We start from the raw sequence: 14,774 nt of genomic DNA, 5'->3' as shown, positions 1-14,774 counted from the left end.
CACTAGTATTTGATGGTGTCGGTCTTAGGATTATGATTATTATCTATAAACTGATAAGATTGTTTAATGTGGCCGTCTATCAAAAGATTTAAATAAATAAATTTGTCAATTGTCTTATCAAAAAACTGTTGGAACGATTGTTGTAAAATAAGACGTTATTATTGACGGTAAAATTTAAATAAATAAATAAATAAATAAACAGGCACAAAATATTATGTCGTGACAATCTAATGTTTTAGAAGTCAATTAATCACAATATATGTAATCATTACAATAAACGAACGCCCCTATGAAATTAGCACGTTATATCCAATATTATGTACTCCTGAAATATGTAATTGATAAAAAAATATAATTTTAAAGCAAAATCACAGACAAAAATGATAGATTTTAATAACTATTATGATATTTTAATTATTAAATAATTTATCACATTTGTATTGCGAGTAAAATATTGTTTAATATTTCAAAAATAATATAATTTTAAACATATCATAAATTGATTATTTCTAGAATTAGTTACTTATTGATACATATATGATTGAATTTATGCTATAATTTTATAAATAATTTTTTATCTTATACTTTATTTTTATGCACTTTTTTTAATTAAGTTGATATCATAAATTATACTACGCTTTAAAAATATTATATTTTTTCACTCACATTATAAGTAAAAAAAAGTTTTTTGTAAAATTTATAATTGTAAAATTCCATCAATAATAACTAATAATGAAATAACAAAAAAATTTATACATGAATCTTATAAAACACAAATTTAATCATTAAAAGTGTGATCAATTATCTATTTAAATATTATATAAAAAATATAAAAATAAATATGATGTAATTGTTGTGAAATAAAAAATAATTAAGAAAAACAAGACTAACAAGAAGAAGATATATAAAAATAAAGAGAGATAATTGTATTATTATCTCAATCTAAGTTATATACAATATTTTCTCTAATCTTTATATTTATAGCCATAAGTAGTATATATAATATACAATTCTAATACTAATTGATATTAGAGATCTAATAATAACATTTATCAAAATCTCATTTTATAGATAAAGATTTATATCCGTATAAATAAATATTCATAACAATAATAGTATTTATTATAATTCAAAACAAGAATATCTTAAAAATTTTAATTCAGTTAATGTTAGATTAATTAATGATAAAAAATTTAACTAACAAATATTCATATAAAGATTAAAATTCTATCATATTTGAATAAACAAATTTAACAAATAGTCATAAATAAAATGATTAAAACTATATACACGTAAGATATTAGTTATGTGTTTGGATTTTAAGTAATTACTTTTATTTATTTTATTTAAAATCTTATAAAAGAAATTTATTATAATTTTAAACAAAATTGATATTCGAATTGAACTAAAAGATAAATTTATTTAATATTTTGATAGGAAGAATAGATATGAAATAAGAAAACAACATCTAAATGTAACGTTAAACTAGAGTTAGGAATGAATAAAACTCGATGAAAAAAATTATTTTTTTTAATTTAATTGACTCTAAAACTTCGATTTGAATAAATTTGACTCATAATTTTATAAACTCAATTCGAAAAATTTTAAATTTGAGTTATAAAATATAACTCTAAATTTTTAGTAATTTGTGATTTGATTTTCAAGTTTGAGTTAAATCTCTCAAGTACGCATGATATATGTATTACATATGAAGAAATATATATATATATATATATATATATATCGTATTTGACTATAGAAAATCATTTAAATTGAAATCAAATAGTACAATAACATTATAAATATTTATAATTAAATTTAAATAGAAATTCGAACAAATCAACTAATTCGATTCAAAAATAAATAAATTTTAAGTTATAAAAATGAACTCATTAACTTTAATAACTCGAAAGTTGTTTATTAAAATAAAAATTTGAAATAATAAAATGAGAAACTCATAATTTTGTTACACGATTACACTCGAATCGGATCGATAGAATACTCACCCTCATGTTCAGAGTTGGGTACATGTGAAAATAAAGCGGTATTTGCTTCAAGATAAAGCAACAAAAATGTGTCGTCGTTTGCGCCAAAACCATTCAATGACCCTTTAACACTCTTCTTTTATATGTTTTATAAATAGAAAGTTCGTTTCCCAACGATCAGAATCTTATCTTCTCCTTGATTTTGCTTATCTTGGGCGTATTTTATTACACAAATCTTCACGGACTCTATCCTGAATCTTCGGTTCACCGGCACCTTTATATCTTTCACAGATCCCAATGGTCTCGCTTTCACGTTACATTTAGCTGCTTCTGCTGCTGCTTTCATTATATCAGCGCAATAGGGATGTATCTGCTTTTCTTTTCCTGGGTTTTCCTTCGTTTGTATTTGCGAATTCTGGATTGCCAAAGGAAAACCCTTGACCTTTATCTGGTTAGGTAAGTTGTGAAATATGATATCATAGTCAAATTTTCAGGGTCCTTTTTGAGTTTCTGGGCTTCGTTCCGTTTAGGTTATTGACTCTCGTGTGTTGATGGGAATTAGAATTCTGGGGTTTCTATGATTTTTTTTTTGTAGATATTAAGCGAATTGGGTTCCTGTTGGTAATTACATTTGCAATCGAGTTCTTCTTTGACTTGTTTCTTTTTACAGATACTCAGAGAATTTGTTGGAAACTATAACTTTTATCCCTTCATTGCGTTATACCATGTTCAAATAGAATTGCCTTTTATTCTGCTGATTTTCTTCTTTTCTTTTCGTTTAATGCTATACGAAGAGGATAGCTAAAGCTTTAAGTATGAATACAATGGAAGGAAGTGAAATTAGGCTTATAGGATCAGTTTCTCATTGATCTTTAGTGCTTCTGAATTCAATTTGGTGCAAAACAACGCCAATACTGTCTCCATTCATTTTATTTCTTCATACCCTTTTAGAGCATTTGTTGTCTGCTGACCACCTATATTTATCTTAGATCAACGTTCTCTGGTTCCTTATTTGTTATACGGTCCCAGTTCCTGACTGTTACCAATTAGCAAACCGTCCCGACACAGGAAAATAACATTGTAAACTAGCTATGGATATAAGTAATGAGGCCAGTGTTGATTCATTTTCGATTGGTCCGTCGACAATAATTGGTCGAACGATTGCTTTTAGGATCCTGTTGTGTAAGTCAATGTCACATTTCAGGCATCAAATATTTCGTGTGTTGTTGGGTTTGTTCTATAGATGTAAGAACTTCTTTTCGCCCATTCTATCATGGTTGCATCCCCGAAATCCACAAGGGATATTGGCATTGGTGACAATTATTGCATTTTTGTTGAAACGATACACAAATGTAAAATTGAGGGCTGAAATGGCTTATAGAAGGAAATTTTGGAGAAATATGATGAGAACTGCATTGACATATGAAGAGTGGGCTCATGCTGCTAAGATGCTTGATAAAGAGACCCCAAAGATGAACGAATCGAATTTTTATGACGTGGAACTTGTGAGAAACAAGCTTCAGGAGCTCCGACATCGTCGCGAAGACGGATCTTTGAGAGATATAATCTTTTGCATGAGAGCTGATCTTATACGAAATCTTGGTAATATGTGTAATCCTGAGCTTCATAAAGGAAGGCTTCAGGTGCCTAAACTCATCAAGGATTATATTGATGAGGTCTCGACTCAGTTGAGAATGGTTTGTGAATCTGATTCGGAGGAGCTCTCCTTGGAAGAGAAGCTTGCTTTTATGCATGAAACGAGGCATGCATTTGGTAGAACTGCTTTGCTTTTAAGTGGGGGTGCTTCTCTTGGAGCATTTCATACTGGTGTCGTTAAAACACTAGTAGAGCATAAGCTTTTACCCAGGATAATTGCTGGTTCTAGTGTAGGATCCATTATGTGTGCAATTGTTGGCACCAGGTCATGGCCTGAGCTGCAAAGTTTCTTTGAAGACTCTTGGTGTTCGTTGCAGTTTTATGATCAGCTGGGTGGAATATTTGCTGTTGTTAGGAGGGTCATGAGACAAGGGGCTGTTCATGAGATCAGGCACATGCAATGGATGTTAAGACACCTCACAAGTAATCTTACATTTCAAGAAGCTTATGATATGACTGGACGGGTTCTTGGGATAACTGTTTGCTCTCCGAGGAAGCATGAGCCGCCTAGATGCCTTAATTACTTGACTTCACCTCATGTTGTCATATGGAGTGCTGTAAGCGCTTCTTGTGCCTTTCCCGGCCTTTTTGAAGCCCAGGAGCTAATGGCAAAAGATAGGAGTGGAGAACTTGTTCCTTATCATCCTCCCTTTAATTTGGATCCTGAAGAGGGTTCTAGTACAACTGCTCGTCGATGGAGGGATGGAAGCTTGGAGGTTGATTTACCTATGATGCAACTGAAGGAGCTGTTCAATGTCAATCATTTCATTGTGAGTCAGGCAAACCCTCATATCATACCATGGTTGAGGATGAAGGAGTTTGCTAGAGCCATTGGCGGTAACTTTGCAGCAAAGGTACTTGTATATGGTCAAGAAAGAAAAAAAATCCTTTTGGTTTATGTTTTCTTCTCATCATTGTGTAATATAAATCTCTGACCTTAACCACCATGGCCTTCTAGTTTCTCTCTGACGCATAGGCATGCACCGTCATATAGATCTAATGATTAATAGAGTAACTAGTCCTATACTTTGCATAGTGATATCAGACAAGGTTTTCAGTCAACTGCTGTTTTATATGGGCAAGTGGTGCTGCAGAGTCATTCATAGAAATTCATGGTGTTGGTAATGCATTTACGTAGGAACAAATGATATGTATGTGCAGCATTACATTTTATTTCTGAGGTTTTCCGTCATGGTTTAACAAAGAAGCTTCTAAAAGAATGCTTATGGCTGTATTTGAAATATTTTATGTATTATGATCTTGTTAGTCATTACTATATCTGTAAGTTTACTTGTCCTATTATTTTCATGCTGAATTGAAATAAACTAGTTTTGTTGTTTCAAATTGTAGCTTGCTCACCTAATTGAGATGGAGGTTAAACATAGATGTAGTCAAATACTCAAACTGGGCTTTCGGATGGGGGGACTTGCCAAGATATTTGCTCAAGATTGGGAAGGTGATGTTACTGTTGTTATGCCAGCCACAGTTTATCAGGTACCTTCAAAATCACTTTAAGGCTTGCCTTCGGTGACATTCAAATTAGAAAGTGGTGAAAGCTTGAGCACTGCCATTTAGTGGCATTCAAACCTAGATTTGTATTTATTTGAGAAATGGGCAGAGTAGCTTCAGGTTTTATGTATTAACCGAGTCTATCTTTGCTGTTTTTCGTATCCATATCATTCGATAATGTTTTCAATGGTGTCTGACTGGAATTTTTTTTATGGCTTTAACTATTAACAGTACTTGAAAATTCTTCAAAACCCTACTCTTGTGGAGCTTCAAAAGGCAGCCAACCAAGGGAGAAGATGCACTTGGGAGAAGCTTTCAGCTATGAAAGCAAACTGTGGCATTGAGCTTGTCCTTGACGAGTGTGTTTCAATTCTTAATCACATGCGTAGGCTTAAACGGAGCGCTGATAGAGCTGCCTCTGCTTCTGCTTCTGCTTCATCTCATGGACCCACCAACACAGCCAGATTCAGTGCTTCAAAGAGAATTCCTTCTTGGAATTGCATTGCTAGAGAAAACTCAACAGGCTCCCTTGAAGATGATCTCTTAGAACCTTTGCATCATGGAGTAGGGAGTTCGTCAGGAATGCCACCTGGCAGGAGTTTGCGAGCCCATCGCAGTGCCTATGATGGAAGTGATAGTGAGTCTGAAAGTGTAAACGTACATTCTTGGACAAGGTCCGGTGGCCCATTGATGAGGACAACTTCTGCAAATTTGTTAATTGATTTTCTTCAAAATCTAGATGCCGAAGCTGAAGCGAACAAAGGTCTGATGACTCATCCTAGTTCTCCTGGATTTCAGTTGGGTGGTGGGGATTCTTTTAGTCACAGCCCAAGGATGACAACAACAGATAGAGGTTCAGAACACGAGTTCGGTCATAGGGATTTCGGGAATACACCACCGATTAATGGTTCAAGCATTATGGTCTATGAAGGTGATCTCCTGCAGCCTGAAAGGTTCCTTAACGGACTTATGCTCAATGTCGTAAAGAAAGAAGATTTGGCACCCTCAAGTAGAAGCCCCAGTTCAGAAAATTGTAGCACTGAAGTAGCTGAATGTCTGCAACTGGATTGTCCAGAGAAGGATGACAGCTCGGTATCAGAATATGGCGACGATGATGCTAATGCCGGTAACACCCTGAATCAAACAGTTGCTACTGAAAATCCCAATAGTATCCATGATGGTGATAACCAAGGTGATGTTGTAGATGGTTAACTTCAAGACCAATCTTTATATTTGCCAAGTTGGCAGGGCTATTTTTGGGGTACTTCCCTTCCCTGGCGTATTTAATGTCAAGCTGAAGTTTTTGCTAATGTGTGGGATATCCAACTAAAAAAAGGCGCAAAATTTACTACCGTCAATTAATCAATTTCTAGCTGTTGGCAACTTGCATTATGAGTCGGTGAGAAATTTTACCATGATTAATTTTTTATTTACTCTTGTAAATTTGTATAACTAAAAATATTTGCAATATTTATTTATTTATTTATTTTGTGGTCAATTTCATCCCGTCTTAAAAATTACTGTTGGGAAAGCAACTTAATTTTCATTACAGTTGTTTTTTCTTAGCCCCTTATATTCATTCTATTACTAACACAATTATTATATTGATGAGTCGGTTATCATTTTAGTTGAGCACTGTCAATATAAAAAATAAATATTATTCACACGCATAATAATCAAAATTTAAATTTATAATAATAATTTAATTTATATTTTTTTATTAATCTGAAGTGAATACATGATCATATTTATTTTAAATATTTGTAATATTTGAACTTTGATCTCTAATGAATAACAACAATTTGGTTAGCGCTAATTTGTCATTTATATTCACCAAATAAAAACGTATAAAATTCTCTAATGTCCTCACCGTGGATAACTATTTGGATGTCGACAACTTTCTGACTTCAGACAATAATCTTAGTCATCTAAGGCATCCAGGAAGACACGTGGCGTTTCGTGCATCCATAAAACTAAATGTATATGGTCTCTCCACTCTCCAAAGAAAAAAAGGGTAAAGTACATTAGAATTCACTGAACTATATCAAAATAAATTTTGCAATTGATCTTTTAAAAATTATAAGTTAGTCATTAATATTTTCAACATTTTCAAATTATTATAAAACATCATTATAATGTTACAATTAATTGTAATTTTTGGATAAATTTAATGATAATTTCATAATATTTTGATGAAATATAATGATTATTTTGTAATTGTTAGAAAACTGTAATGATAATTTATAAATTTTGAAAGTTAATTGATAAACAAATCTTTTTAGCATAGTTTAGTGACATATAGTGTACTTAATCCAAAATTTAAAAAAATTGGGAAATCCACATCAGTTCCAGTGTCGTGAGAGCCGACCACTCAAAGCTTTACAATTATCTCTTTCTATGAAGCTACACAAATGAGGCATACCCCAAGTTTCTCTCTATTTCTTCAATTCATATCCTTGTTTTGGTGAGTCTTTTCTTCTCATTCTTCATCCCAGATTCAATGTTGTAATCTCAACTTCTAGCAGTAATGATCTAGAAGTGATTTTGGAGAAACTCTTTTTTTCTTTTTTGGATTTGAGTAAGGTATTAGAAGACCCTTTGTTGGAATTCCATGGATACTTTACTTAGAACGCACAGCAAGCTCGAATTTTCTCGTTTACTAATCCATGGGTTTTCTGTGAAAGCTTTTAATAAAATCCAGGAGGTTAAGTTTGGTCCCAACAAATCCTTTTTGGGATGTGGTAGGGATGATAATGGTTGTGTTAAGGTTAAGGCGAGTAGAAGTGCTCTTTTAGAGTTGGTTCCAGAAACTAAGAAGGAAAATTTAGAGGTTGAGCTTCCTATGTTTGATCCATCAAAGGGTACTGTGGTGGATTTAGCCGTTGTTGGAGGTGGCCCTGCTGGTCTTGCTGTTGCTCAACAGGTTTCACAGGCGGGGCTTTCGGTGTGTTCGATTGACCCATCTCCCAAATTGATTTGGCCTAATAACTATGGTGTTTGGGTGGATGAATTCGAAGCTATGGATTTGCTTGATTGCCTTGATACTACTTGGTCCGGTGCTGTTGTGTATATCGATGACCGAAGAACGAAACATCTCGATCGACCTTATGGAAGGGTTAACAGGAAGCAGCTCAAGTCCAAAATGTTGCTAAAGTGCATATCTAGTGGTGTGAAATTTCACCAGGCAAAGGTTATTAAGGTTATTCATGTGGAATCAAAGTCTTTGTTGATTTGCAATGATGGTGCCACGGTTGAGGCTACCGTTGTTCTCGATGCTACCGGATTTTCTCGGTGCCTTGTTCAGTATGATAAGCCTTATAATCCAGGCTATCAAGTGGCCTATGGAATTTTAGCCGAGGTGGAAGAACACCCGTTCGATGTAGAAAAGATGGTTTTTATGGACTGGAGAGACTCACATCTTGCCAATTGTAAGGATTTGAGGGAGAGAAATAGTAGAATTCCCACATTTCTATATGCAATGCCCTTCTCATCCAACAAAATATTTCTCGAGGAAACTTCTCTAGTTGCTCGACCGGGGGTGCCAATGGATGATATCAAGGAGAGAATGGTGGCCAGGTTAAGGCACCTGGGAATAAAAGTTACTAGCATCGAAGAGGACGAGCATTGTGTTATTCCAATGGGCGGGCCTCTTCCGGTGCTACCTCAAAGAGTCGTGGGAATTGGTGGCACGGCTGGGATGGTGCACCCTTCAACAGGGTATATGGTTGCAAGAACTCTTGCAGCTGCTCCAATTGTTGCAGACGCCATAGTTCGGTACCTTGACCCTGGAAGGAACTTGCCGGGAAACAAGTTGTCTGTAGAAGTATGGAGAGATCTATGGCCCATAGAACGAAGGAGACAAAGAGAGTTCTTCTGTTTTGGCATGGATATTCTTCTAAAGCTTGATTTACCGGCAACAAGAAGGTTTTTCGATGCATTTTTTGATCTGGAACCCCATTATTGGCATGGATTCTTGTCGTCTAGGTTGTTTCTTCCAGAACTCATAACTTTTGGGTTTTCCCTGTTCTATCATGCCTCAAATACTTCCAGGTTAGAGATTATGGCCAAGGGAACTCTTCCTTTGGCCAACATGATCAATAATTTAGTTCAAGATACAGAATAAGATGATCAGGATATCCATTTATTTCATGCTTAAGTTTGTTGGTGGGCTTCATTTTACTAGTTTTCCCCCTATAAATGTTGATACTGTATAATCATGATAGTTAATTTACGAGGAAGAATGGACACTGTAATTTCTTACTGAACACAATATTATTAGATTTCTTCATTTATGTACACAAACATTGTTGTTCTATCAGGCCATTCATGGTCTCCTGCATTTAGCTCCATATATTTACCAATGGCCGATGTTGCACACTCTTAGCTCAGGTAGTAGCAGCAAGAAGCACATAAGAGCTAGGTGAACTATGACACATGTTGTTAATGGAGATGTTAGAATTCATCGCTATGCATGGTTAATCAGTATCATCGGTGTCTACGTATCAAATTATTCTAAAATGCAGATGGCTGATATTACAGCTTGGAAATATTGGAAATCACTTGTTCAAATTGCTTTTTCTTTCCTTTAGATGGTAATTGCAATTAAGCTTGCTTGTCCTTGCACGTAAGAACCTATTATCAAGACGGACGAAGAATTTTATGGAAAGGAGTAGACTTATAAATATTTTAAGGAGTAAGTTTATAAAATTATATGGGACAAAATAAATTATCAATAAAAATATAAAAAAAATTATCTAAAATATATAAGAATTTAAATTTTTCACAGGGACTGGTTTATGATACGGTTTATGACACTTTCTATAGCATGTTATATGTGAAACAAGGATTGTTCGATTGTATATGCCGAGTTTTCAGGTTAATGGTGTTCCTAAAGGTTGACGAACAAATATTTTTTTTTCTTACAATCATTTAACATTGAATGTTCATATTCTTACATTCTTAGTGCTTGAATTCGGGATCAAAGATTTATTGTTGTAAAATAATTACACCTCAAAAATTTTGAATTAATCACTGATATCCGTTATATTGATCGATTAATCCAGATCGGGTATTGCAGAGGCGATGACGACTCTCCCAACTCAATTTGCTCCATTCACAAACATCAATATTCAAACATTCAACCTTGTTTAAAGAATCTAGTGCCTATCTCACTAGACAAATAAAAATAATAACCTAAATTAGTTTATGTTTTATTCACATATGAAAGCCTTCATGGTTTTGTTTGTCAAATCATATAATTTTCAGCTCTTTAAAATGACCAAGAGAGTAATACTGATGTATTTGTAATTTTATTAAGGGTAAACTACATTGAGGAACACTAAACTATGGTTAAAAATCATTTTGACCATCAACATTTCAATTTAATCAATCATACCACCTAACTATTTAAATGCTTCAATCAAGCCGTCGGCGGTTAATTTTTAATGGAGGTGGTGATGTGTCCATTAATAAAATTTGTATAATTATATATTTAGTCCTTAATATTATTTAATAAATTTAAAAATAAATTAATTAAATAGATTTAATCCTCAAATCAAATAGTGATACGTGTCAAAAATAATAATTTTATAATATTTTATATTCTCGACTTTAAAAATATTTTTTATTATAAATTGTTAAATATATTTTATTCTAAATTTAATTTTTTTAAATATTTTATTATTATTTTTAATTTAAAAATATTTATTTTATTCTTAGCTTAACTTAAAAATATATTTTATTTTTTTATTTTAACTGAAAAATATATTTTGTTCTTATCTTAAATTTTAAAAATATATTTTATTTTTTATTAATTTAAATATATTCCATATATATATTATTATTATTACATTAACTTATTAAATATATGTTAAAAATATTTTTAAATTAAGATAAAAATAAAATATATATTTTTAAAGTTAAGATTAAAATAAAATATATTTTTTATATCAAGATAAGAATAAAATATATATTAGAATAAAATATACATTTTAAGTTAACACAAAATAAAGTATATTGTTTAAGCTAAAATAAGATTAAAATATTTTTGTGTTAATATATAATTATAACATATTTAATAATTTAAAGTAGGAATACAATACATTTTTAAAAGTTAAAATGAAAATAAAATTATATTTTTAAAAGTAAAGATGAAATAAAATATATTTTTAAGTTAGATAAGAATAAATTTTTTTAATTAAAACAAGTATAAAATATATATTTTAATTTAATTTGATAAAAATATATTGAATAAGTTAAGATAAAAATTAAATATATTTTTAAAGTTAAAATACATAAATTATTTTATTAAAAATACATAAATTATTATAAAATTAAGTTAATTATTAATACAAAATGATGTCAAATATATACAACATATTGTCATTTGCAACCAAGAAGTAGCCTTGGCTCGTTGGTTTAGTGTATGGTTGCTCACCTATACCACCCTGAATCTAATCTTATTGTCACCCTCTTATTGGTGGAAAATAAATATATTAAATTAAAATCAATTAAATTAATTTAACCCTCCAACCAAATGGTGGCACGTGACACAATTTGATTCAAATATTAAATTTATTTTAATTTATTAAATATATGACTAAATTGATATAATATATAAATAATATGGACTAAATATATAATTATACTAATTTTATTAACGGAAACGTCACCACATCTGTTAAAAATTAACGGAATGTGATTTGATTGAAGCATTTAAATAATTGGGTGGTAAGATTGATTAAATTGAAACGTTGGTGGTCAAAATGATTTTTGACCATAGTTTGGTGGTTCCCGTGTAGTTTACCCTTTTATTAAATATAATAAATTATGTGAGAGTTTTCTTAGATTTATTCGATTATTAGTATGTTAATTTAGTGCAATAATTGATTCTTATCATAATTATTTATTTAGATTATATTGATTCTTATAATAATTTATCCTAAATATAAACTCTTGAAAATGTCGTCACCAATAAATCAATATGCAAAAGCCATTTTTATTTTTGAAAATGGTTGTACAAATTAAATAAAAAAAAATAAAACAGTAGAATTTAAGAAGTGATTTTTGTAATAAAGAACTACATATGCTCCTTGAATGATGATCTGATGATTCTAGTGATTAAGAATGACATGTTTTTCTTAAGTGATCCGAATCGAACATGTTTTTCTTAAGTGATCCGAATCGAATGACGTATTCTCCCCAAATAAATAATCTGAGTCGAACACTTCAACATTCATCGCCAATATAAATCAATATACAAGCCAATAATTTTTAAACGGTGTTGCAAATTAAACCAAAGAAGAAAGAATTACAGCACGAAACCAAACAACTCTTTCATACAATGAAGTACGAACCAAATATGAAATTGCAGCACACAACGCTGGTCAACAATGGAGGCAGGGAATTACCGTAATAAAAAGCGGAAGATTATTGCATAAAATAAAAAACAGATGATTGAAAGCACACTTTAAGAAAGGAGGACTGGTTTCAAGGATTCCGCTCATTTTCCGGTCTGTTCCCCGGCAACGATAAATAAGCCCGAGTAGCAGAGAAAAGAAGGCTTATAATGGCACCCAAGAGTGCAAGGAAAGTCCATGGGCTACTAAAATGGCTGTAATAGACTTGTGCCACGGCCGGCGTCCATATATTGTTGCAGAACCTATGAATGTCGTTAACGACACCCGAATACTTATCCTGGTCAGGGACCAAATCCCTGCTTATTTTGTTAAAAAGATCGGCCACTTCTTCGTCCCTGCCCAAGTAATTATGAAGCATACCGGCGACTCTCAGCTCCTTAACATCTTCCACCGTATCGATGAGAGAGTCAAGGAAGCATAAGTAACTAGTCACCTCAAACTCGTTGTCGAAGTCCCGACAGGCCGACACATTTCTAAAGCTATCAAGTTCATGAACATGGCGGCCGTCGAGTCGTCCACCAAGAGACGTGGCATCGTTATTTTTCCTAGGAATCTGCAGTAGAATGAAATGTTCTTGAGGCTATTCGTCTTGTTCGGCTCAACGTGAATCCCTGATTCCTTAAGATCCTTGATGCTGCGAAACGTTTTTCGAATCCTATGTTTTCGACCGTCGCCGCACCTCAAAAGCATCCGACCGATCATGTTACTGTGTTGTTTATCTTTTTCGTCGTCCCCTGTTAAGAGTTCTTTCCGTAACCGTTCCAGAAGGTGAGCATAATCTTCCCTACCTTTCGTTGCATTCATTTGGCTCTTGTGCTCATCATGGTGTATGTTTGTCATCAGGTTGCGGTTGATGAAGTCTGTGATTGACTGTTTCCACTTTTGGGGTTCAATGGCTGAGTCAATCAGTATCCGCAGAACCCTGTAAGGAATCTGGTTTTCGAGCAAAAAAAAATCGAGTTGTGCAAATACCAGAAGATTCGCTTTGGTATTCAACTTCTGGAAATCGCCTTTCATACCGTAGTGCACGGCACACAATACCGCACAACCGTCTATGAACAGCATCCATGCTAGCTTTTCGTCATCGTAGTCTTCAATCTCATTCGGATCATAACAGTTCCTCAAATCTTGTATCTCTTCCATAATCTTGCCAAACAAGACATCGCAGGTTGTTTCGTTCTCGAATATGAAGACTGCCGCGAATTTAAGCTTCGACTACTCCGCACGATCGAACTTGGGGTTACCGTGATGCAAAGGGCCGAGTGCTACCAGCCTCGTTTCGAAACATTTCTTAAAATCCGACTTCATGTCCTTTAGGACTGTTGAAACTTTTTGTATCAATGGTTTGGTTCTTTGGGACGATGCCGACGGACCTTGTTGATGTTTTCGGACATCATTCATGACCGATGTATATAAATTCCTCACACCTTTTCCTGATGAATCCTGATCGCCATTTCTCCGTCTCGGGCAAGGATGGAAATCTAGATATGGCTCCAAGCTGCTGAGTTTAAAGCATAATTTGCGTTTGAATTGATACCATCACTCTATTGTGGTAACAAATTGGTATAATATTCAAAATTTATATGCTTTATTATTAAGAATTCATCCATGAAGCTTGGAATAAGTCTTTGTGGGTTAAAGCACTTTCTTCTAGTTACTGATATTCCTTTTAGCTGTAAGGCTAACTTGATCCAAATATAGCAGTCTGTACTTTACTCTTTTTTGCTTGTATTGGAAGGTAATAATACTTGTTTTGCTCAACAAAGATAAATTATACTATAACAAGAGAGTTTTTGACGTTGATAACGTGGAGAAGGAATGGCTTGTGCAAAAGTCTTTTCAGAGTGCAGGAGGAGTTTGTTGAATGCACAAGAGGTAGTGTTGGGTGCAGTCATGAGGTTGAGAGGATATTATAACAAAACCAAGGGAGGGATGGAGTTGCAGCGGCTGGAGGAGTTATACGTGATGATTGTAGCAATTGGGTGGCTGGTTTTACAAGGTACTTGTGTCGCTGTTCGGTGCTTATTTCTCAATTTGTATTTGAGATTTTGCACCTACCATTGGAGCTTGGTAACCAAGCAGGTATTGGTTGAATCGGGAAGTTGTAAAGATTTCTAAGCAGACTGTTAATTCTATATAAGGGAACTCGATTGATCCATCCATAATTTTCTATAACGCATGTGACATGTAGGCTTTTTAATATGTT

General features: G+C 33.0%; 2 protein-coding genes and 1 pseudogene across 2 annotated transcripts; 2 read left to right on the top strand and 1 right to left on the bottom strand.

Moving 5' to 3' along the window:
* Positions 1-2,805: 2,805 nt before the first annotated feature.
* On the top strand, positions 2,806-6,495 carry LOC120113841 (triacylglycerol lipase SDP1-like). The gene is made up of 4 exons (XM_039134892.1): positions 2,806-4,495; positions 4,992-5,135; positions 5,382-6,390; positions 6,425-6,495. The coding sequence occupies exons 1-3, from the start codon at positions 3,077-3,079 to the stop codon at positions 6,360-6,362; spliced, it is 2,544 nt and encodes an 847-aa protein (XP_038990823.1). The 5' UTR covers positions 2,806-3,076; the 3' UTR covers positions 6,363-6,390; positions 6,425-6,495.
* Positions 6,496-7,488: 993 nt separating this feature from the next.
* On the top strand, positions 7,489-9,473 carry LOC120113840 (lycopene beta cyclase, chloroplastic/chromoplastic-like). The gene has a single exon (XM_039134891.1). It carries the CDS (start codon positions 7,762-7,764, stop codon positions 9,271-9,273), a length of 1,512 nt encoding a protein of 503 aa, XP_038990822.1. The 5' UTR covers positions 7,489-7,761; the 3' UTR covers positions 9,274-9,473.
* Positions 9,474-12,622: 3,149 nt separating this feature from the next.
* LOC120113677 lies at positions 12,623-13,969 on the bottom strand (annotated as a pseudogene).
* Between the last annotated feature and the right edge of the window lie 805 nt (positions 13,970-14,774).

The sequence above is a fragment of the Hibiscus syriacus genome, unplaced genomic scaffold, assembly GCF_006381635.1.
Source record: "Hibiscus syriacus cultivar Baekdansim isolate YM2019G1 unplaced genomic scaffold, ASM638163v2 tig00110213_pilon, whole genome shotgun sequence".
In the NCBI taxonomy this organism is placed as follows: Eukaryota; Viridiplantae; Streptophyta; class Magnoliopsida; order Malvales; family Malvaceae; genus Hibiscus; species Hibiscus syriacus.
The sequence above is the reverse complement of the archived record's forward strand: the minus strand, read 5'-3'. Positions and strand labels throughout refer to the sequence as shown.